This window comes from Crocodylus siamensis, chromosome 2, assembly GCF_052110815.1.
Source record: "Crocodylus siamensis isolate JL-2025a chromosome 2, ASM5211081v1, whole genome shotgun sequence".
Taxonomy (NCBI): domain Eukaryota; kingdom Metazoa; phylum Chordata; order Crocodylia; family Crocodylidae; genus Crocodylus; species Crocodylus siamensis.
Window position 1 is genome coordinate 224,400,434 of NC_143396.1, and position 25,725 is coordinate 224,426,158.

General features: G+C 45.0%; 1 protein-coding gene across 3 annotated transcripts in view; it reads right to left on the reverse strand.

Annotated features, from left to right (window-relative positions):
* ACTN1 (actinin alpha 1) overlaps positions 1–25,725 on the reverse strand; it is a 137,986-nt gene that overhangs the window by 48,072 nt on the left and 64,189 nt on the right. For all 3 annotated transcript variants that reach the window (XM_090033216.1, XM_090033215.1, XM_090033213.1), the window contains exons 3-5: positions 21,105–21,224; positions 1,261–1,347; positions 669–756 (exon numbers count right to left, since the gene is read on the reverse strand). In XM_090033216.1, coding sequence (XP_089889342.1) covers positions 669–756; positions 1,261–1,347; positions 21,105–21,224 — 295 coding nt within the window. The remainder of the gene's footprint in view (positions 1–668; positions 757–1,260; positions 1,348–21,104; positions 21,225–25,725) is intronic.

The window sequence follows — 25,725 nt, forward strand, 5'->3', positions numbered from 1 at the left end:
ACCAAACTGTGGGCTTCAACTACTGGGGGTCCCTTTATTTCCAGGAAGTGTTTGCACACCCTAGCAGATCTCTCACTTGGCTATGTCACATGACAGCCAGGCTGACAAACCCTCCAGGTGTAGATGCAGGACATACCAGCAAAAAGTGCTTTTGCTTTCATAGCTCATAATGGTACCCTGAACCATACCAGCAAAAGGAACTGTACCATTTACAGTTGCTTTGACCAGTATAAAAATATTAACAATGCCTCTTCCTAGCATTTCCATGCCAGCAAACATTTCTAGTGTAGACCTCACTTTAGGAACTACACTTCCTAAAGCTATTTGTAGCATCACTGGTTCAAAAATGTTTTGACCAGTCTCCAACATGAACAGCATCTTCAGGAAATGTAATGCTCCAAAATATTTGTCGAAGGTAGTAATTGTGGCCAGAGTGAGGAACTGGGGGGCTGGTAATCTGGGTGCTATGACGGGCTCTGATGCTAATTTACTGTATGGTATTGGACAAGTCTCTACAGCCCATTTTTCTCCTGTATAATAGGAGGGTAACAGCAAGTCTCACAATTTCCTTCAGAATTTGGTAATGCAAGATGCCTAACAGTGCCAAGAGCCTTATGGACAAACATGATCTGTCAAGATCATAAAGATAAGCCCCACCTCTGACTCACCTGATATGGAAGTTCTGGATGTTCACATTTTTGTAGGGGGCTGTCTTCCTCTGACACCATAATAAAAGTCCTTCTTTAGCAGATGTCTCTAGAAAAAGAGCAAAGGAGGCAAGTGGACTAACCAATTTCTCTGGAATTTTTTCATCCCTTGGGTTCATTCTGGCCCTTTACTACCACAGCACTGAGCCATGCCTTTAGCTTCCTTTTTTGAGGGAATGTACTCTTATACAGCTCTCAGATTTAGGACAGCTTTGTGAGACTGGTAGCAGAATGACCATTTCCATGGATCATCCAGTAAGGGAATGTTCTGGAGTCTATGACCGCCTCCCCATCCATTTCATGCACCTCATAAATACTCTCTAGGGAGAAGGAGTTAAACACTCTTCCCAGGATGTCTGTACCAACCTATGAATTGGCCAGAAAGGGAAATCACAGCACAAGCCAACTTGGATCTTAGTGGCTCCCTGGTGGCTTCCAGGATGTGCTGATTCGGTACCACCAGAGCTGGATCTCATGTAGCAAAGAGATGCTGTTGCCCTGACCACAAGGACCATCCATTCTGAAACAGCAGTGGAAAAATACCAAGGTTTACCTTCTACTGAGATATCCTGAATGGCAAAGCGAAGGATGATGGTCCAGATCATTCCAAGGGTCATTTTAACATTGCCATCAACAATTTCTGCAGGGGGAGAAAAAACAAGTTCATGCTGGGTGTGCAAATCCCAGTGCAAGACTGAATAAAGAAACCTGGAGAGCACTGCCACTTACAGAGCTGAAAGCCGGCATTCTAGCCTTACCAGTCTCATTTACGCATCTCAGTCCTACTACTGACCGCTGAAGAGAGGCCGACAGCCTTTGAGATTGCCAGCAGGGGGATGTTATACCACTGTAAGGGAATGCGTGAATTTAAATCTCTCTAATGCCCCACATAGAGGCACTTACTGCAGTGAAAAGTACCTTTTACATTGCTGAAGAAGCTTAAGAAAAAGCCACTTCTATTCTCGGATAAGTATCCAGAGGGCGTCACAGTGGTATAGTGATCTCAATTTGACCATATCAATATAATTTCACCAGTGTATGGGTGAAGCTCTCTCCATGTAGCTAAGCCCTGAAAGCTAGTTCTGCAGTACAGACAAAGATCCATTGAAACAACCGAGAGCCACCCACATTTAATTTGTAAGCAAAGCTACGTGCTGGTCTTCAGACTGCATCTGTGGAGGGCTACTTTCAGCTATAAAACTTCCAGTAAAATAAACCAATGTGTTTCTGCATCAAAGTGTAAACACAGGGGCTGAAGAAAAAGTAAAAGGATGTGCTTGCTTATCTGCATGAGTGGAGCATAACATCCACTGAGATGTCAAGCAGATTGTACTTCGTTGCTCAGTGTACTCTGCAGTGTAAATCAGCTGGGGCTGACAGCTCAGAGGCTTTAGAAACCAATCCTGTGCACACGTGAGACATAATCTGTTTAGAATTTGAGAGAAAAGTTCTGGAGAGGGCTCAGAAAAGGGTTGTAATTGTGCACAGATCAGTTCCAAGGAATACAAATGACATAGCCAACAGCTGGTTCACATACTCCAGAGAACCCCTGACAGACATGAAGATCCCGCACAGGTTGAAAAGGAAACTTTCTCAACATTTTTAATAAGCCACACTAATATATGCCCTGTGTTACTGCCACCAGAGGTGAACTGGAAAGATTCCTGTAAAATTTATGCCATGAGTTCTTTTTGGACATTGACTAGATAGTTGCTCTCCTGCAGTTTCCTGCTCTGATTTCAATTATGAAGCCATTCCAAGCTATTCTGACTTACAGCCAAAAGGGTTCAATACAAATTACTGCATTAGGTTTGCACCAATTGAATGCCATCAAAAAGGCAGGAAGGGTTTGGTTTTGCATCAATACACTTATACTCATGCAGCTATCCCAGCACTAGTGCAGATGGCATGTACCGGTGGCTTGGACTAGTTGTAGTTCCCAGCATTTTTGGTTTGATTGTGCAAGTCACAATATTTGGCATTGTCCTTAAAGCCTCAGCTCTGAGCATCCAGGAATTACATGAAAAGCTCAGTTTTTCATTTTAAATTGGGCAAAAATGTGACCGTTGAGAAAAGCTTGAAAACACAAATCCTGAAGGCTTCAAAGGATTCCAAATAGAAAATGAAAACTCCAAAAGAAATCTCGTTATGTTAAGCCAGACTCATGGTTCTTGGAAGCTTGAGGTTGATAATGCAGCCACCATGACATTCCCTGGTGACTTACAAGAGCAAACCTTGCCAGTGCAATCCTGGTTTGTACTGCGCAATGGGTTTGCACTGATACAGATCTCCCAATTTTAGAAAAAAACCCTACAAACAGATTAGCCATCTCACTCCCCTTGCTCCGAGCACACACACATACCTCTTCCTAGTTACAGGACACTTGCAGACTACAGTGCCTTTTGTATTCCTACTTGGGACACACTGGTATAGGAGCTAAGTGTGAAAGGTTCAATTTGCTCAGGAAGAATAACCAGAGAACCATCCACATGGGGTGACACTCGTTTGTGCAATCGTATTGGAGAGATTTTAATAAGGCCTTAATAATAAATACATAAAGCACGTTTCAGTCTCATTATTTTTGTTGCTATTATGAAAAACACCTGAGATGGTACAGACAAAACACATTCATGAAAACATCTTTGTTTTTTATTTATTGTGCATTTGATAACAGTTTGCATGGGGTTTTTACAAAGCAAGACAGAAAATATTTATACCCCCAACACAAATAAGAGAAACCTATGATTATAAAAATCACAGCAGTTGACAGGGAGGGTCAGGGGCATATCTAAGACCTGAAAATCCTTTCAGTTTTCTAGATTAATGGACTAGATTTAAATCTGAGAATATTTCTTTATTTTTGAAGATACCAAACAAACAATAATAAGTGAATCAGCAATGTGAAGCAGGTAGTATTTTACAAGCGTATTTTAAATGGAAGCAGAGTAGAAGTGACTTCCATAACACCATGGGGGGGGGGGGGAGGCAGAGGCTAAAGCAGGAATACAATGAAGGAGCTCTGGCTCCCAGCCCTATGCTCAGATCACTTCTCAGGCTACAGCCTCCTCAACTCAGCCCATCCTCAGTACTCTTATGGTGTGACTAGAAGCAATCCTGTGCTCTTCTGAATTAAACCAAAAAAGGGAAGCTGCGTTTCACCTAGACCCCCCTGGACCCTCAGCTTGCTGCTTTCCTGGCACTGCACAGTCCAGCCATGTCTGATCTGGAGGAACTCAGAGGTTTCCTCCATTTTACCTCTGCAAATGGCCACATGACAGTTCTCTTGATCAAGAGAGGCTGAGCAGCAGCAACCTCCCAGGCAGAAGCTAGTGCCCTGATAACAAGGAACCATCCTGCCTTGGCAGGGAGTGCAATTAAAAAAAAAAGCCTTCTCTAATTATTTTTGTTCTGATACAAGTTACAGAGTTGCTACTCTTAGCTGGTAGTGATCAAGCAGTCTTCCCTTTCAGAGCCCAATTACTCCCTGGGACCCTGTGGACGAATTCTCTCAGGCGGATGAAAGAGGACAGCGGTCCCTCACCTATACTCCCAGGCAACTGTCCCACCCTTACCCATGCACTTTCCCAGCACTGTGCAGATGTGTAGCTTAAAATGCGCCTTGGGCAGCACAGGGTGGGAGGGTGCTGAGTGGGCAGCTAAGCCTTACTCCTCATGCAGGGCCTACAATAACATAGCCACGTGGCATGGGCTACTGCTGCCTCAGCACAAGCTCCCTGAACATAGGAGGCAGTGGGGGCTCCTGAAGGGCTCCCATGCTGGCAGCCCCTCTGCATAAGTGTCTGGAGCTGGTGCCCTACTCTCTGTCTCCCCCCAGGTTATGCAACTGCCACTGTATTCCCTATCCCTCGGGATCACTCTCAGGGCATTTGACTCTAGGATTCTAGAGGTGCCTAAGAGCATCTCTTGTTTCTAATACAGGGGGCAAGACTCTTGGTGCAAGGAGGAGAGAAAGTCCATGGAGTTTTCTGGCTCCCTTGACTACAAAGGGAGAAATTTCACAACACAGCAGAAGATCTAAAGCAGTTGTGCTCAACCACATGAATGGTGCGGGGCTGGTCTGCAGGCCAGATCCTGGCACTGCCCCCTCTCTGCTCCATACTCTGAAACTGGTCCGCGGGGGCCTGGCACTGCACCCTCCCACCTCCGGCCCCCTAGAACCCAGAGCCCAGCACTGCCCACTCGTGCCCCGTGGGATTGAGGTTCTGGGCCTTGACACCATCCCTTCCTACCCCCATGCATCACGATTAGGTCCTGAGGACCCATCAATCCCTGCATACCAGGATTAGGTCCCAGGGGCCCAGTGCTGCCCCTCCTGCACTGGGATAGAGCCCTGGGGCTTGGCACTGCCCTTACCTGGCCTTGTGTACTGGGATCACAAGGTACCCCAGCCAGCATGCAGGACCTGGGGCTCTCCACTGGCCCAGATATTTAGCAGCAGGAGAGCAGTGGCACTGCGTCACTCCCCTTCCCGCCCCCCCCCCCCCCAACTTTCTGGTCCTCTGGGGAGCCCTGAGGGCTGGATAACACAGTACTGTGCACTGCATCTGCCCCATAGGCTGGGGGTTGAGCACCCTGATATAAAGCAATTAAACATAACTAACAAGAGCAACCTAAAACCTCCTGAAGTAACGACTCAATGTTTGTCCCCCATGGTCATAACTGATACTGAACTGTTTGGGAGCAGTTCACATATGACAGGAAAGGACCAGTGACCAGCAAGTGCCTCCTGAGGCACTGTTTGTGCCTCCTAGGTGGGAGCTCTGCCAGGATTCACTGCACTTCCTCTAGCAGCATCAGACTGTTCTATGCAGCAGCAGCTAGGACACGTAATTCATGTGATTTACGTCTGATATAGGATGGATCAGTTTGACACTGAAGCAGCTGAAAGTTTGCAGCCAATGGCTGGGAATTCTTTTGCACCACTGAATATGCTTCCATTTGATTGCTATTATTGCGCTATGCACGAACAACAAGATATGGAATAATTACTGCACTTCCATCCATTTGTTTGACAGCCAATTAAGGGACTGACAAATATGCACTCTTCAGGAACAAGACTGGCTTGTTACAGGGATCTGGGTTTTAAAATGCCATCCCCTATTTCATATGCATGACTTAATAATCCACACTCTTTGGATAATGTAATGGTACCATACCGTCTTCTCCTCCCCTACCCAGGCAGTAAGATGCAGCTTCAGTACTAGTAAGAATTATCTTTTCTCTTGGCAATTTGTGTGAGTCACCCACCAGAATATAGCTTGTAGTTACCCCATACAGAGAAGCAGTTTGCACCGTTTGAATAACTGGCATAAGAGAAGATATTATTGATTAAGTGAGTGAGAGACACCGCCTGCTACACAGTAGTTATCAACATGTCAGTTTACATCCAAATGAGAAACATTAAAGATGATCAGCCCTATGGTCACCACAATGGTTTGTTTGTCCAAACAGGAGACATAAAATAAACAGCCTCCAAACTGAGGTCTAGAGGAGGCATGCAGCTATTGATGGACTAGGAGCAAGACAGATCTAGGACAGACTGCTGACATGGGCCATGGGGGTGTAGATGTCACACTCCATTCCTTCACTTCCTGCCCCAGCTCCCTAATTGGGAGTGGGCAAGAGATGGAGACAAAAGATAATCCTATGTCACAAACGCTGTAATGCTGAGCCATCTCCTCAGTCTCTCTTTTTCCCCCCTGTCATATTCATGCCTGCACTGCCTGGAATTTAAGTGGGTGTCCTGCTCAGATGGGAATTTTATATTGTTGCGGTCTTCAGCTTTATTTTCCTCTCAGTTACCTGGTGAGAATCAGGAGTAACCTAACTAAAATCAATAGTTATTCTGCGGTAAGTGACAGAAGAGCCATACCTTGTGCCTTTAAGAAGCTGATTATTTTCTTTGCAGACTGGAGAAACAAGTAAAACAGATTTAGTCAGAGGTTAAATGTTAGCACCTCTTGACCCTGACTGTTGTCATGAACAAAACAGTATACCTGCAAGAAGCTGAGAGACAACTTTCCAACATGGAGTTTTATAAATTCCTGACTCAAGACTTCATGGACCAATATCAGAGGGAACTATGCAAGCTCTGAAAGATGCTACCTCTTAAAACACAGGAAAGGATTGATGCTTCTACCTCCCAGGATCCCAGGCCAGGCACCCTTTACTTATTACCCAAAATCCACAAACCTGGCAACCCAGGACTCCACATTATCTATGCTATTGGCACTATTATATAGGGAGTGTCTGGCTACGTTGACTCATATTTCTGTGTGCCACTGGAGCTGCCAGCTATTTGAAGGACACCATAGATTTCCTAGCTTCTATTGACAAGTTTCCATCTACCAGCATATATTAGCTATCATGGATATCACATCTCTGTATACCAACATACCACATACGGATAGATTACAAGCCATATGGAATATTATCTGACATTGACATTGCTTCTGTTTCCACCACATTATTTCCACACATACCTATTTCAGATTTGGAGACTATCTATACCTACAAATGAACAGGACTGTTATGGTCTTGCATTTGCCCCTCTCTCCCTCCATCCATATATTTATGCCAGACCTTGGGGACTGCTTTCTCTGTAGCTGCTCTCCCATACCCCTTGTATATCTAAGGTACACAGATAGCATCTTCATCATATGGACACAAAGGAAGTAATCCCGCAATAAATTCCACCAGGACTTTAGCAATTCCCACCTGTAGCAGGGCACTAAGGTGCCTGCTACTTGTACAGCAGGGATAACTACCCAGGTGCAGGTTGCTACAGTAACCAGAGGGCGCTAGTGACCCACATCTGCCAGCAGTCAGATGACTGGAAGGGGCAGGGCCTGGCTCACATTTAAACCACAGGGCTGAGGCCAGGTGGGCAGTTCCCTGCTGGCAGCCAATGGGGAAGGAGCTCTGCCTGAGCAAGCAAAAGGGAGAGACCTGACCACACTAGCAGCTTCTGATACTGGTGAGAGATAGAGCACCCTTGGGGTGGCTTCAGTGATGTTATAGCCAGGCGGCTTGAATTTATGTTATAGTCCAGGGGCTTGTGTTTTGTTTGCTGTTTTGACTGGTAGCTTGGGAGAGGCTATAAGGGGATGAAGGAGGCCTCATAGGGGGTCTGCGCCAGCGGGAGCGCAGCATTGGGGCCGTGCTGACCCTGAGCACCAGCCCCAATGCTGCACATACCTCATAAGGCTGGGGTGTATCGAAACACCCATTACAGAAACGGGGCTAGTGTATAGTAGGAAAGCCATGTCCAAGAGGACGAAAAGGCAGCCTCCCTATTATGTGTTTAACATCAAAGACGTGACGGGCAAGAATTGCTTTTTAGACTAACTGGGAACGGTAAGGGGATGTTAGGGGAGAATACGGTGATCCCTAGGATGCCATCTGGTTACACCACCCCTCCAAACTGACTCTTGAACACTCCCACTCAACATATACACTTCTTAGACACCACTGTGAAATGTTACAATGAACACATCACTACCATGTTATACTGGAAATCAAAAGACTGCTACAGCTACCTTCATGCCACTGGCTTTCATCACAAGCATACCACTAGACGCATCATCTACAGCCAGGCTCTACACTAGGGATACACACCTTAGGAATTTGAAACAGGTATCTCTATCCAGCAACAACCTACCTCCTATTCTCAACAAAGCACCAGGCCTTGCTCCAGACCCACAAGCCAGCTGTGCCCCCTCATCAACATGTATTACAGCATCATTGGACCACACAATGTGGATTATAACCTAGGATTCATTCACCTGATCTTGTACCATCACTTGCTTACAGCACCCCTCTGCTCAACACTGGAGAGATATGACAATCCCTATGTGAAAGAATGAATGGATACTGATCTGACATCAATTCCGGAAAGACACGCAAGCCTGCAGCAGAACGCTTTAACCTCCCTGGACATCTACCCATGTCCTCAAAGTAACTGTTCTTAAAACAACAGGATTTTAAAAATCAACTTGAATGCAAAATTGAAGGGGAAGAAGTCTTCTATAGACTGGATTATGTTAAGTATGCTCTCAACAGACTCTGGGATCTTATCCCATTACCTGTACTAGTTTTTATAACCCTCATATCCCTCAATGAGTTAACTGCTTTTTTCTTCCTTTTGATTTCTTCAATCTACCTTCGTCTCTCTCTGCAGTGCCTCATGCTTTCCTCCTCCTTTCTCTATGCTTTGTATTTATATGACTTTATTCTCTGCAAGTCCATTCAGGGCTTCTGATGAAGGGTATCTCTGTAGTTTACAAAGGGTACCTGGTATCTCTGTAGTTTACAAAAGCTCATGCCTCTGAACAAGTTAGTCTATTAGGTGCCAGCCCGCCCTGCCTTCTACCTGAATCCTGATAGACATCAAACTCCCAACTGGAATCCAATTACATCCAAGAAGGACCCCTAAAGAGCTTGAATCTCTCTTAGAGATTTTCAACATCACATGGATAATTCGTTTGAAAGACACACCTGGCTAGGGTCGTCCTTGAACCAGGTTTACATACAACAAAAATCCTGTAGGCAAGAGTCTTGATCACACAGACTAAGCTTAAATCACTTTTAAAGGTTAATACCAGTGCCTTAGATCATAGTTTCTCAACCTGTGGTATGCGTACCCCTTGGGGTATGGGAGACAAGGGCAGGGGGTATGCGGGTACCCCAACTCTCTCTCTTGCCCTCTTTTCCTCTTTCTCTTGCCCCTTTGTCACAGGGCACTTTAGGTGCCCAGCTCCTATAAAGAGTGGGAACTGCCAGGGAAAGAGCCCTAGCAGTGAGTAGGGAGCCCCAGCTGTGGATTACCAGGGCAACCAGAGTGAGCCAGCAGCACACCTGCCAGCAGTCAGCTGATAGGAAGGGGCAGGGCAAGGCTCACAAGTTCCAGGCCTGAGGCCAGTTCCCTACCAGCCACCAAGGGGGAAGGGGCTCTCCCAGAGCAACCGAAGGGGAGAGGCATGTCCGCAGGAACCGCTCCTGCCACTGTTGAGGAACGGAGTATTCCCTGGTAGGGTGACTTATAGCCCGGCAGTTTGGATTTTGTTATAGCCCAGGGGCTTGTATTTTGTTTGCTGTTTTAACTGGTGGCTTGGGTGAGGCTATAAGGGGATGGAGGAGGTGTCATAGGGGACCAGCAGCAGTGTGGGGGCCCCAGTGCCAGAGAGGGTGTAGCACTGGGGTTCACGGACCCCGGCACCAGGGAGGGAGCAGAGCAAGACAAGGCTGTGGAGAGCCCAGGGAGGACAAGGAGAGATAAATTATAACAAGGCCCGGACAAACAACATCAGTACCATTGGCGAGGCTTGGGCTGTGGTGTAGGGGAGGAAAAAGAGCTGCAGATAGCACCCCCTGGCATCAGGGCAGTAAATGGGCAGCCTCCCACTAATTAACACCAATTAACAACAAGGCATGGCAGGAGAGAAGGCGGGGGGGGGGGCTTGGCCCATAACAGGTGGGCAGGTTCACCAGTAGACAGACCCCAGAGAGGCACAACTTCCTCCTCTCAAAACTATGGCAAAAAATTTGATGCACCACGCATTGCACAGCACTTTAAATTCCCCAGTAATAATTTAGTGTGGTATACTTTGCCTGGCACTGGTTTCAGCCCTCTTAGCTTTGACCAACATCACCTCAAGCCCAGATACATACTTGAGTTGTGCACCCCTGGTGTAAAAGGTGGCAACCCTACCCAAACCAGATCAGACATCTGTCATATCATGGCAGATTATATACACAGTCCTTCTTCCAACATATAAAATCCCCTGGAAAATTGAGTGTTGGGGTACTTATTTTAATAAGTTAGGGGGTACTTACTACTTAAAAGGTTGAGAAACTACCTTCAGTCACTGACTGTTAATGTAGTTGTAAACAGAAGTTTCTTCTTTGTATTGGTTATTATGTTTGCTTACTCTGCACTTTGAGTAAAGTGGACATGGAGAATGTCCTGCTCTGCTATTGTTTATAGCAGGGCTGTCCAGCTGGACGCCAACCAATATGTGACCCCCAACCTGAGGTTCCCAGCCTCCTGGTCTGGTCCCTCCTTCCCCCATCAATCTCCTGATGCTGTCATCAGGGTCTATGTGCTCTTTCTCTCCCTCCTCCTGCTTCTATGTCTTTTTCTCACCCTTGGAAGTAGGGCAGGGCAGCACAGCAGTGATGCACAGTGAGTGCAGTGGGGAGAGAGGGTGAATGTGCGGGACATGTCCTGTACAGAGTGTGACCAGAAGGCTTGTGGCTTTTGGCCTCCCAGGAACTGGACATCCCTGGTCTATACAGAATTTCAACAGAATGGTTGGAAATGTTTCCTCCGCCATCTTTAAAATGATAATGGTGGATGCCAGAGAGAGTATTGAATAGGGCAGCAGTTCCCAAACTCTGATAGATTGTGCACCACCAATTTAAAATGATACAACCTTAAGTACCACCAGCATTTTTTTCTGTTTAACCTTAAGTACCACCAGCAAATTGTCATATAAAGTAATTATAATAAAATCTGTTAACGTGTACCGGTGACAGGTTATCTGAGTACCACTGGTTGTACCCATACCATAGACTGGGAACTGCTGGAATAGGGAATAGATCACTCTAGATATATTCAATTCAATGCTTTCCCTCCATAGCATCCATTTCTGCTACTCTCAGAAACAGAATGCTGGGCTAGATGGATTAACCCAGCAAAGCACTTCTTATGTTCTTAATTCAGATTGACTCTGGTTCTCATGTACTACCACAGTGAAGCAATTTTAGCCTTGTAAATACCAGAGCAAGCTTGTTATTTGGTGGAATGTAGAAGAAAAGTCACAGAAATATTTTATTGGCTTCATGTTTGAAGAAAACAGGATTTTACAAGGTTTAAGTTCTAGACTGAATTCACCTAACAGTGGTCTCATTTGGAGTTTTTCCCCTGAGCTTCCTTTTTGGAAGGAGGAAGGAAGCTATTCATTTGTCTACTTTAACAATAACAAAAGCATCTAGAAGCAGATGGCAAAGTCCAGTAACAAACTGCTTTTGTTTAATATAGATATATTTTTAGTTTTGTTTCAAGGGCCAAATTACTTCTGAATTCTATTGAGCAAAGCCCAATAGTCAAGTTCCAAATTTCGACTAAGCAGAGCTCAATCATTCAAATCTGTGTGGCTCTACCACCAGGCAAGTCTCCTCCTTCCCAGTCAGTCTGGGGCTTCAGATACTCCCCAAATTTGGGGCAGGCATCCTATGTGCAAGGCCCAGAGACCCCGGGGTTCAGATACCCATTATTTTCACTTGCTCCTAGCCAAAGGGGTGAGGAGCAAGCCCTAGGGAAAGCGAAAAACCGGTCCCCCATTACCACAAAGTTGTGCAGTTGGGTATTCTGCATTTGGAGAACCTCACAGGAATCAGTCTGCCTGGAGTGCAAGGGACAGGCCTCACCCTGGGGAAACCATCTTCACAATCGTTGTGTTGCCCCTGCCAGGCTGATCTCATCCAAAAGGCTGAGTCAATCTTGGCCAAAACAGTTTTGTTTAACACAGGGAAAAATACAGCCCAGGCTGCAGATCCTTCATGCAGGATGCTATGCCACATGTCATTCCTTATCTCCCTTTATACGGTCTCGCTTGTGATTTGAGCAATTGGCTATTTGTGTAACACTTTGGTGGAGAATGTGGGCATCTCACAAAGATTCTATATGCGTTTGTGCCCCTGCTGCAGTTACCCTTAAACTTTCCAAATCCCATCACTTGAGCAAGTTATTTATTTAACAGAGCCACCTCTTCCTATTTGTCAGGCAAAGAAAAAGATTTTTAGAAGCCTCCCTTAATAGCCAAATAACTGCAGCTGCTTTTCTCATGGAATGTGGAGGCTTATCATACAATTCAACATATTTTTCTTTGAAATCGGTAATAGTGCAGTCATCTGCTACTGCCTGTTCAGTCCAACGGCTGTGCCCAAATCACTGGAGCACTTGCTTCAACAGATTCATGTCCTGCAGATCCATAGGCAGTGGATTTTTTACATCTTTTTTTTTTTTTTTTTTTTATCTGCCTCACCCCTTACTGTCTTTCTTTTAAACATTCTAACTTCCGTCTCCTGTATTGTTCTTGCTGCTTAGAGTTAGTCCCCATCTATTATTTCTTAAAGCTATTAAGCCAGTCCGTAAAACATGACAAAAGTCAGACTTCCCAATATCGCCAAGTTTAAAAAAACCAAAATCCAAATCAAAGCAATGGACCCCTCTACAAGTGGTCCAGACTGCACAGACAGTCCACAACCCACAAATGAGCTTCTAATCATTCACAGACCACAAATGAGCTTTCTAAATTAATCCAAGTTCAAAGACAAAATCCAAATTAACTCACTGGGCTCCTTTTTACAGCCAATCCAAAACCCACAAAGTGAGCTTCTTTTTCTTTTTTTTGTGGTCAGTCTGACCCGAGACCCCTGTACCTGGCACTACTACCACCGGGCAGTGTGCGCACCTTCAGATAGACAGACAAATAAACACACAGATAGGACTTACTATACAGATAACATAAAACTGGTTAATAACTGCAACATAGAACTGTATTTATCCCCACATGCATTCTCCACCAAAAATGTTACACAAATTGCCAATTGCTCAAATCACGAGTGAGACCTTATAAAGGGGGATAAGGCAAAATGCCACGTTTATTGATTATGTGAATTAGACATAGAGGTCCGGACACACCACTCATATAGACACACGCATAATATGTATGACTATTTGTATCTCACACACACATACACACACTACAAACCGACATGGACAGACATACAGACAAAACCACTCCAGTAAAATGTTATAGTTACCAGCAGATGTTACTCAATATTAGCACTGGACGGCCGGGTCCAAGCTTATTGAGGATATGAGTGGGGGTTTACAGGTATGTGTGCCTGTGCTCCATGAGGCTGCAGAGAGTGGATTCCCCATCTTGGCTTGCCTGCATCTCCATTTTATAGGGATTTCAAGTCTTTGGGCATTGGGATTTTTCCATACCCAGCTTCTGTTTTTGCAGTTGCTCCTTCATTTGTCTATACCTTATCTCAGCCCGAGGTCAGTTTGGTTGTCAAAGCTGGTATCTTAGCTTTGGGGTTTTTGCTGCCTGTCTGGCAGGATGTGTGCATTCTTCTTCCTCGTTATCTCTCTTGCTCTTGGCTGCAAAGGGATTCTTCAGCCATTCGTTAATTAGTTTACTGACTGGTAACTTAGATTTGGTGCCTTGTTGCTTATATAAACAGTTACATCTTCTCCCATCTCTATGCCATTCTCTCACCATTCACCCTTTTACACACTTGTACATAAAGGCCATGCAGAGTTCATTCACTTATGTTGAACAGAAGGATACAAAATGGAGTTTACAAGTTGCTTATAAGACAAAACTAACATGATTACATTTCACCATTACACTCTATGTTAACATCAGCTACATTAGTTCAGTTCCTGCTACGCAGGGGCAGGCAATTATTTTGGCAGGAGGGCCACTTACTGAGTTTTGGCAAGCTGTTGAGGGGCACACGGGTAGCCCTGCCCTTTGACAGGTGCCCCACCCCCTGGTCGCCATCTTGGGATGGGAAGTCCTACCATCTAGCTCCTGACCTTTGCCACCAGAAGTCCCTCCCCTTACTCCCAGAAGTACTTTTTTCAGCAAGGGGTCTTGCCGTCTCAGAACCAGAAAAATACCAAACAATATTCTAAAAATCAAACATCTACAACATTAATTTGATTTTTAAAATATTTTTGTCCTGATTTATATGCGTTTGTGTAGTGTACATGGAAGTGACTGCACAATAGCTTAAAATGAAGTCTTACTCTTGTATATTGCAGGGGAGTAGAGGGCTTCTCTCTCCCACTCTCTCATTGCATGGACACGAGGCCTGTGCAAGTCAGCAGTGATTCAATCCGGCTTCAGATCCGGCTGCTTTGGATAGCTGCAATCTGACCTGGAGCTCCAGACTAGGTTTCTGCCTTGATTTGGCCAAAGCTTCAGAGCCGCCTCGGAGATCCAGCCATAGGGTATAATGGGGAATAAATGAAATATCTACAACTTTGTTTTTTGTACAGTTTGGATAAAATTTTCGGGGTTGTAGACTCTGCAGAGAGGATAAAGCCTGCCAAGTTTCAAGAAGATCGGTATAGGGGTTTGAGGGGAACAGCACCCCAAATTCGTGAAAGCAAAACTCGCATCACGTCTAGATGTTACAACATAGTGGGGTAAAAACTGCAAGGGTGGTAGCCTATGCTGAGACCACAAAGCCTGCCAAGGTGGCTCCAAACCACTTTGGGAAGCCTAACGAGGCCAGTGCTTCGACCCAGATGTGCTGCTTCAGACCCCGAAGCGTCTGAAGCCTCGCACAGCCCTAATGGGGGGACACACACACACACTCCCACTTCTGGCCCCTTGTGGTCCAGTGATGCACTTGGGGGCCATGTGGTACTGGAGCGGCCAGCAGGTGGGCAGGGAAGCAGTGAAAGCCATGGCAGGCAGAGGCTTCCAGCTGGAGGTGGGAAGGGGCTGAAGGTGGGGTGGGGCTGGGCCTACCTTTCTCCTGCTGACTCCCACTGCCCCTGTGTCTCCTGTTATCTTTGAGAGGCAGCCAGCAGCAGGTAAATATAAACTTTCTAATTTGTTTAGGGGCCCCACAGGCCAGAAAGAATGGCCTAGCAGGCTGGATCTGGCCTGCCCCTGCCTTGCACCAAGACACAGAGAACTCTCTCAAGGTGAGGAAGGTACTTCCCTGGCCAATAATGCTGGTTTAACTGCTGGAGTATATGATTTCCCTCTCTGGTAGTAAAGTCACCTGGATGACTTTCTAGCTGGGTCTCACTTACTTGAGCAACTTATAGCTCCTTTTTCTAGGGCTGCATGTTCACTGCTTCATTGGTTTTTATTTTCTGGTTTGCTGCTGCAATGGCTTTTTAAAGTCTTTAATTTAAGCCCTTAAAATGGCATGAATCAGGAAGGTTTATAATCCCTTTAGCAAGCAGTTATTGCCATGCCTTTTGAAGCAGAGACCCATTCCTAATGCTGAAGATATCTGCTTTGTACTTAGCACCTGGCACTCACGTGAGGTGGCCAAAGAACTCCTGTAGTGTGCTTATGTTTATTACTCTCTTAACTGGGGCAGTTTGGGTGAAACCTGTGTAAGATGCATGCAGGAAATCCATGCTTCTTTAGCGGTCACTTAAGCCTGGCTATTGCCTGAGCTAGCATTAAAGAACATGAACAAAAACTTGAGCTCTTCCTTGGTCCTAACTTTCAGCACTCTTTGCTACTGTGGACTGAGCTCCCCCATAGATTCAGAGGCTTGCACACATAGAGCAAGGCAGGGTTTAACTCAGTAAACCAGGTAGCCCCATACTAGTTCCAAATGAATCTTTGTCCTGCACTTGCCTCATGCCACAGAAGGTTATGCCAATCTCAGGGTCCCTCCACAGCCCTGCACTAGTTAGCTAATTTTAACCTGCATCCTAGTGCTACAGAGCTTCATCAGAGTTTTGAGTTTTGAACAAGGGCACTACAGTGGAACAGTTTTGCTCTATGAACAGACTCATAAGTCATCTTTACACATGCTCTGGGTTATATTCAGTGTCCCGTGCTTCAAAATGGTGGCAGGGGCACTTTAACTAAAGCTCATTTGATGAACTTTAGTTAAAGTACCCCCACCACCATTTTGAAACATGGGGAAGCCAAATTACACCATGTTGGAGCAGGTGTCCTGCAGATGTACAGGCATCCGTAGGGCTTGGGGGATGGTAACTGGGTCAGGCATCATCTTAGCCCTTTCAGTAAAGCAAAGGGGCAAACAAAGACACCTATCTTGCGTGCAGACTGCCTCCAACTCATCCTTTTTTTGAAAGAAGGGGCCTGCCTAAGGAGGAAGGATGGATTTATGGCCATGGGCAATCCTGAAGACCTGGGGTGACTAGTTTGGGATTCTGGCTTAGTTGGCTAACTTTTGTATTTTCTGCAACCTAGTTGTTCCCCACCTCACCTCCATCCCCTTATGTTAGTCCATCACTCGGGTGATCTATATTTCCCTATGGGCTTTGTCATCTTCTTGGATTCATAACTCTTAACATCTACTAATAAATTTCAATCTATTCTCTTCCTGCTCTTCTCCTGGACTACTTCTGATCTTCCACCAGCTGTAGCTATGTCTGTCCTCTGAGTTTGTTAAAACAGTTGAGAGCCATGCAGCAAATCAACAGCGTTTGTCTGCTAGTCTCCACTGGAAAAGGAAAAGGTTATTTAGCTCTTGATGATCTTTAATGACTCTCCTATTCAGGCAGACTGTGAAGTCTTAGACTCCCTCCATATAACACAAGAGGGGTGATGCAGTCTAATGTGGCAACTGCGTGAAAGATATTAGCAAAGCTGTAAGCCTGCAGGGAGTTCAAAAAATAAGCTAAAATTCTTAAGTTCAGCTAGACAGAGTCCCAAACCTGTCACCCCAGGTCTTCAGGATCCAGTACACTTGATCTGAGCCTTCAAGAGGCCAAGAAGTGATAACACCAGATTCTGGTTACATCGACACAGCAAGTCGAGTAACCCCAAGGTCAACAACCTCAAGCATACTGTGATGCTCTCGGTGAGCTGCCTCCTAAACGAGAAGCCATGTAGCCATATCTGCAAGATGCCTGGGGCAAGCTAACACGCATTCAGCAGCATGGAACTGCCACATGGAGGTGGTTATACTCCTTCTGGGCAAGGAGGAAGCCCACTTGGACTTCAACAGGGTGCTTGAAGGTACTCACTCCAGGGTGCTCCAGGAAAATTTTAGTGTGTATACTAGGGGCTGGCAACCTACAGCCTGCGGGTAGCATTTGACCCACAAATCCTGGATGCTGGCAGCAATTCAGTGGTGAGGGGGATTTGGCAGCAGGAAGAGTGGCAACTGGGTCAGAAACGCATCAGCAGCAAATTTGGCAGCAGGGGAAGCGGTGGTGGCCAGGTCCAGTGCTGCTGGAGAGACCTGCTCTAATTTGCTCCACTGCTTCCAAAAGGTTGCCAACCCCTGGTGTAGACATGGCTTTTCTTTCTCTAGCCATGGGAAATCAGAACCAGGAGAGATGACTGTACAGAGACAGAAGGAGCCTGGGTTCCCTGGAGGAGAACAGCAGTCAAAACCCTAAGTTATATATGACTGCCCACACAGGTGAAGCTCTAAAGAGGGCACACTTAAATGTCTGGAGGGACTTGCTGGTTGGGATCAGGACTGGTCTTGTATAGGATGGCTGGATCCTGTGGTTCCATTTCCCAGAAGTTGAACCAGTACAAGAGTCCGTACACTAGGAGTGTGCCTAAAAGGCTAGACTTTGAGGTAGTGTCTGGATGCTGCTAAGATCAAGTGGATTTAAAAACTCCAAGGTTTGGGGATATTAAACCTTCCTACCCTCACCTAGCCCCTGTGAGAACAAACCCATAAACACTTTTGAAGTTCTCAGGTCCTGCAGGAGGAGTGGCAAAATAAGTACTTAGAATCTACACTCTGTTCTGGTGTAGAAGGATATCAGTGTTATAGAGTTGAAATCCAGATCAAGAGGAGGTAATTTACATTTGCAAATATTAAAGCACTTAACTGAGACCTGAAGTAGTCGCTGGTTATTAACAGGCACTGAAAGCACATTTCTTGCAAGGATTACAAAAGGACCTTTTTATCTAGACTGATAAACTGAGGAAAGCTTTAAGGCCACTGTTTTCAAAGCATATTCCAATTGCAAGTGCTTCTCTGCCTGGGCATTAGTTTTTGAGGCCTACAGCCTCAGTTTCTAGAGATGTGGAATTCCTAGAAGAGCATAATCAGTCTTTGGGTAACGCAACCTGAGTACTCAAGTCAGTGGGGAGTTGAACTAGAAAATTTGACCAAGACCCCACAGCTGAGCTGGGAAAGATACCAAAGAACCTAGCTCACATCCTTAAAGGTGGAGAGCATTACTTTATGCTGTAGCACTGATAAAAGTTCAAACGTAACTAAAAATAACAGAAACTAACTGAAAAAAAATGGATTTCTCTTTGCTACACAGACCTTGTTTCTTGTAAACTGTCCATTTTGTGGTTTCTCTTAGACATGTTTGCAGCAACTCCCAGTATTGCAGCTGACTACTCACAGATACTGCCTTGTATCAGCAAGCTTGTTGAGATTTCCTGTTCCTGAAGTTGTCCCTCTCTCTATACTAATACATGCAGAAGGTGCGGTGCTAAAGCAGTGGTCCTCAACCTTTTTAGACTCAAGGCATCCCATTCCATTCAATTCAATTTATTAAGGATCTTGGCTAAATGCCATGTGCCCGAAAATGACATAAACACACACACACAACCATAATATACATAAGTTTGAACAAAGTAACTGAACTACAAATATTATACTAAAAACAGAGCCCATCAACATAAAAACATTATTAATTTAAATATAGTAGTAAATCAAGACATGAATCTATAATATTGTTGTACACAGATTCACAATTAAGACGCTAAAATCATATCTAATATTAAAATGCATCACTCATATCAGTAATAAAGAATATTTAACTCTAATCACCTCAGCCTTATAAGCAAAAATTGCAAGACAGTTTACTAAATTTGGATCTGTTTGCTGTAAAATCCAGATTAACTTCTCTCTCTTTGAAAAGTGTATCAATTTCCGCAAGAACAGAAATAAGGTTCTCCTTATGTCACCATATAAAGAACATTCTAAAACCTAGTGGATAGTATCTTTTAAAACTCCTAGACAGACGGGGCAACATCTTTTAGCCCTTGGAATGGAAAATCTACATCCAGCCAGAACAGCTATGGGCATCTGTTTGGTCCTGAGTCTAGTCAAAGAGGATCACAATTTAATATTGAGATCCAACTGTAAATACCTTTCTCCCCCTCAATTTAATTTCCAAAGAGTATAAAGGGGCAATACAAGTACCCCCAGCCACTGCAAAATCATTCTGCCTGGCAATATCTCATATCCTCTGGAAAACTTGAACCTTTTCTATGGGGGATAAAAATATGTCATCGTCTTTAAGATAGTATCCCACCCCAGAAAGTGCAAAAGTACGGAAAGAAAAGCTAACCAGGTGATTGGGCATGTTGTGACAAGCTTGAGGAACCCCTTGGAAAATACCAGCTTCTGGTTTTCATTCATTTTTTGATCTCAGAAAAATAATAGAGCAATTCTTCTGTTACAAAGAACTCAAAGACCACAAGGGGGTTGCAACATTTTTAACACTGTGGATTCCTATTTGAAATCTCAAGGTTTCTGTTATGAACGACGTGTGTCTTCCGAGGCTGGGAGGGCATGGTGATCAGTGGTGTTGGTGGTGGGGGCATAGTGGCAGTGAGCAAGGACCGCCTGCAGGCAGCTGCAGTGCGGCAGTACTGGGGGGAGTAAGCAGCAGGTGGTGAGCAGGGACCGCCTGCATCCGCCATCCACGCTGTCGGCACTGGTAACTGGCAAGTGGGGACTGCCTGCAGCTGCCAGCAACCGCATCGGCAGCAAGGGGGGTGGGTGGCAGCGACTGCCCACAGAAGCCAGCAGCAGCCAATCTCAGGGGAAGTACGTGCTCCCCTGTGTCCCACCTACATGTCTTATGGTTTATCTTGCGAATTATGTTTGCATACCTAACAGTGCTAACATAGGGTGCCACAGGAGTCTACACATTCTCAAGGCACCCTAGGGTGCTCTGGCAGTTTGGTTAAGAATCACTGTACTAGAGGCTCTCAAGACTTAGGGTATCCTTCACTTTAGCCATGGCTCCAAGGGCTTTCAGGCTGCACTGCTGGGAGCCTTGGAAGTCCTGAAAGTGCCTGTTTTAGCCAGAGTTTTCACAGCTTCTTAGCTCCCTGCATGATATCAGGGTCTTATCTACTCCTCACATGAGATCCCCTGTAGAAGAGTCAGCTGTAGATATTAGGGGTCTCCTCTAGTCCTGACTCCTGAGGCACAGCCACCTGCTTCATTTTCATGTAAGAATTCCCTTTCTCTGTCAGCTGGTGTTCTCATTTGAAATGAAAACTTTTTTTGAAATACTGAAACTTCCCACTTTTGATACCTGAGAACACAACTGTCCACATTGCAACCGGATCAGAGTATAACTCAGGGTAAATGTATGAAGAAATGCTCAAGTAAAGTGCAAGGGACTGCACAATTGTACTCCCACAGACACTGCAGTCAAATCTTCAAGGATGGTGTTTAAGTGGGATATAAAACCTCAAGAAGCCAATATGCTTCCTCCTGCCACTGTCCCAGCAGAGAATGGCCTGAGCTTGGTTAAACAACAGAAGAGAGGAGCAAAACAACACGGTATGCCAGATCGGGAAGGATGGTTCACTCAAACTAGGTCTAGAACCAGGCAAGTGGCTTCTTTACCTTCTGCTCCAATGGACACCAGCTTGACTCCTTTGCTAGCAATGAAATCCAGGGCCTTGTTCACGTTGGAAATTTTATGGACTCGCATTTTGCCTCTCTCAGGCTTAGCCAAACGTTCACCTATTCAGAAAAGAGAGAAACAAAAATGAGATCCCCCTGCACACTACAAACAGATTGCATAGTTCAATTAAAATAGCCTAAATCGTGCAGACCCCTATTCTTGAGCTACATCTCAGAAGTTCTTGCCCTCAGCAGTAAAGGTAGAGAACGTCTGTATGTTGGTACCCAGGAATTTTAATAACTGACATGCTGTGCTGACCCTCCCCCAAAACAACTTCCATGAAAAGGATACCCTTGAAAAAGCTGTTTGAGGGGAAGGGAGCATTGCTATTATCAACCCTTAAAGATTTACTGAACCAGGCAACTCGTTAAAAACTTCTGACTCATGCTATGGTGATGCCTATTAACTACAGATTACAAAGGCTGGTCTTTGATCCAAAACTCACTTCCCTATATGATGGGTCAGGACCTGAGCTCTAGGAGGGTCCAAGCATTCCTCAGAAAAGTCTCGGCTTTTTAGGACTCGATGCAAGACTCATCTTTCTGTAGATATGGAACAGCTAAGCACTGAATGACCATGATAGCATGTACCAGGAATAAAAATCACCTGGAATTCTTCCTCTGCTATGAAAAGCTTTATAATTAAAAAACCTGCAAGTTCAATTCCTCTCTGTTAAGGGATCTGGTGTACTTCTAACTGCATATAATGGGGCTTTGCTATTACAGTGGTGGGCACCTTAAATGTTTACAATAAGGCAGCAGGAGGGAGTGACACAGCTCATGGTCAAGAGTAATTAACCTTTATTATTGGAGCTGGCTTCTATAGTCTATAAAATACGTTTTATAGCAAACACCGGTTTATGACTTGTATCAGAGCTGGGAGAATGCACTGATAATTTTTCTGGAGACATTGGTTTGAAGTGGTGTGCCCTTTCCTGGTGCCATCCTGCACATATTCAGGTCACCCTAGTTTTACTAGCACTAACCTATCAGTAACAGAAAATTTATTAAGCTCAAACCCTTGAGCAGACCAAATGAACTTTCTGCGGGTGTTCCTATCCGAAACCTAATTAGATGCACATCAGAAATCATTCCATATGAGACACATCACTAATCAACTACCCAGCACTGCCCGAATTTCAAACAGCAAGTGGTAGAATGGAGAAAAAAAGGTTGGGGGGACGGAGGGAACAAAAGCTTTTACATTTCAGACAGAGAGTTAGCAAAAAGTGGAACATCCACAAGGAAATAAAATGGTACATTTAGGCAAGTCATTTCTTAGCCATATATGCTAAGGTTATCTTCAGTCACAGAGGCTGCTGCTACAGCTCCACCCTGCATCTTTTAAAGCCAGGGGAGCAGCATCAAACACATTTCACTAGGCTTAAGGATGAAAAAGGAGAAATGAACCATAAAGAGCTCCTCTACTCTTTTTAAGTAAGATGGGGTGGTTCCTTTAAAAACAAAAACTAGGAGAAAATAGAGGTGGGAAAGCAGAAAGTCATCTCAACCAGCACTCCCTCGAAAGTAAGAAAAATATGGAAATAAAGCCTTTTGAAAGTGTTTTCTCAGTTATTCTGGAAGGCCAGTTTCTTTAACTGTCACATAAAAAGAAACAGAGAATTGGCTCTCAAAGCAAATACCCACTTCTGACTTCATCCTCTGTTGTCAATACATTTCTTTACCTATGTTACAACCTACACCTTAAAGACCCTCTCTCCTACTGAATGAGAAGCAAAGAATATGCCATTATGTGCTGCTTTCTGCTTTCCATTTCTTCCAGCTTGGATATCTAAAGTCATTGTAAAACAAGAGCAAAGGCGGTGTGATTAGTTTCATGAGTTTAACTTGAATTAATAAAGAATAAGAAATTAAATTTGAGGCCAAAACTTCAAACAACAGTATCCCCACAGAACTCTTCCCTCATAATACTAATTAATTCAATTATTACGATGAAAGCATTCAAGAAATGTTCTTTACTTTCAGCTATTTGCATTACTGTCCTGTCCTTCTCCCTGTCTAGCCGCTTCCACCTTCTGGTTCTCATGTACTAACCCAAGGCTGCAGTTTGTAAGCCAAACAATGCAAGGAAGTGTTGGCTTAAGTACTGTTTATCATGGAATTTGTTCAGTAGATAATTTCTATTAGTCATCCCTTTTGTTCAAGAGAAAAAAATGTTCTCTCTTTCTTTCCTTTTTTTTTAAACAAGAACTAAATTCTGGGCCCGGTTTATTTGATCTTACAGGGCGCATAGGGAGAAAGGGTCTTCTCAGGGAAGCACTGGAATGCAAGGTTGGTGAGAGAAAGCTGTCTTTTGGAACAAATCTTCTGGGGCCTGGTTTTTACCTGCATAAGAACAAAGGCACCTTGCTTTAAGAAAACTGCTGGGCTTTCCTTGTGAATTTCTCCTCTCATCATCCTGTTTGGGAGGTAATGAGGATGTTGAATAAGGCTGGTCAGTGGTTTTTCAAAAAAATCCAGTTTTTCATTGTAAAATGTCAGTTTGTCAAAACAGAAACTTTCTGCAAGACCATGCCAGGAGAGGAGATGAAATGCCAGCATGAAACTACTGACCAAGCCTAGAGAGAGAGACCGAAAGAGACTGAGACAGAGCCCTGTGCTTAGGGTATGTGGGAGCCTCAGATTCAAGCCTCTGGCAGAAAACAGGCAGAGCAGAGAAATGGTCCCAAAATGGGAACATTTTTGAAGTTCTGCAGTTTCATGGGATGGGGTAACCACGTCCTGCCCAGTGCCAGTGTGTAGGCTAGGTTGCCCCGCATCCTACTTGCAAGCAGGATAGTTCACAGGACAAGCAGAGCTCCCCCACTTCTGCTTCTGTAAGTGCTGCTACCAAGGATTTGACCCCTCAACCTCAACTCCAGCAGTTGTAACTTCTACCAGGCTTGTGGAGTCAGATGATATACACTCCCTCATGGAGGGTCTTAGCTTTGCTCAAAAGTCTTAAACCGGGCCACCACTGTTATATTGGGCATGTTGCCTCATCGCTGGGTAATTTTATCCTCAGCCCAGCTAGAAAGAAAAGATGCAAAACTAATGGAGGATACTGCTACCTAGTTCAAAACTGGATCAACACAAAGCTTCTTTAATGGTCCGTGGAGGAAGCAAAAAGCTGAGAGAGCAGAGGTAGCAAATGGGGAGCTGGGACTGGATCTGTAAGAAAGCCAGGAAAGGGTGCACACTCTGGGTAGAGGACCAGTAGTAATCACAACAGGACTATAAGGGTAGCAAGCAGCCTCTTGGCAGGACAGCAAGAGGTAGAAGAGGTGTCCAACGAGACATCTAGGGGCTGGATCTGGAAGTGCTGGCTTCATCTTTTGTGCAACTCTGTCATGGTGCCTACATCTTTCAGTTCTGGCAGCCTTCGCAATGGAGGCCTCAACACGCCAAATACGCAAGTGTTTGGGGTCAGAGTCTGAAGTGCCCAGTGCCCAGGTTGGACATCGAGTGTACAATGTTCCCAGCACCTATCCTCCCTCCAGCATTCTCCCCTCATGTTTTCCCTAACCCTGGTGACCTGCAACTTAAATATTAGCTTCCATGTGCCTCTACCTTCCCACTGCACCCTTTTAACCTTCCCTCTACACATGATCAAAAAGTTCAATGAAATGAAAAGGCCCACCCAGTCAGCTAGCTTCCTGCAAGTGTTGTAGAGCAAGTGTATGTGCCCTGCAACTCCCATTCCTAACTCCCAAATAAGTATTGCCTTGAACTCCAACCTTTCCAGAACATGAGGGGTTATGCTATCTGCAGAGCACAAGAGCTGACCCCCTAAGGCATAAGAGGCAGGCTCTGAGTGCTCTCACTGAGGCAGCACTATTGGTAAACACGCCAAGAGGGACAAGAGTGCAAAACGGAGGGGAGGTAGCATTAGCACAGACAGCCTAGTAGAGCAGAGGTTCCCAACCCCTGGGCTGCAGGCTGGCATCGGGCTGCGAAGGGTTGGCTGCTGGTCCATAGGAGGGTTGGCTGCCAGACTTGAAGTCTGGAAGTGACCAGCATATTGCAAACTGGCAGCCAGCCCTTTTTTATACTGAGTAAAAACTGCCTGGAGAACAAAAAAGCAGCAGCAAATACTTCTTGAAGAATTGATATCTATCCAAATATTAATTCATTTAATAAGTTTGATATTTAGAAGCACACTAAATACTCAGTTTATACCGAGTATAAAAAAGGGTTGGTTGCCGGTCTGCAGTATTCCAGTTGCTTCTGATCTACAGCATGCTGGTTCACAGTTTGCTGGTCCATGGTCACTTCTGGTCTGCAGTCTAAAAAGGTTGGGAACCACTGTACTAAAGGAGCCATCAAAAGAAAGCTGACAGGGCACCCTGGAATTTAGGAGCCCCAGATTCAAGCCTCTGGGCTGACTCTGGCAGAACAAGGACTCTGATAGCACATTGGCTGAGGAGCAGAAGTGGGAGTTGCTGGATCTGTGTGGATCCTTGACTCTGCAGATCACCCTACTTTCCCCACTTCTAGTTCAGGAGACAACTAAACCTTCCTACTGGCTTTGGATAAGATATGGTTTCTCTGTTATACCAGA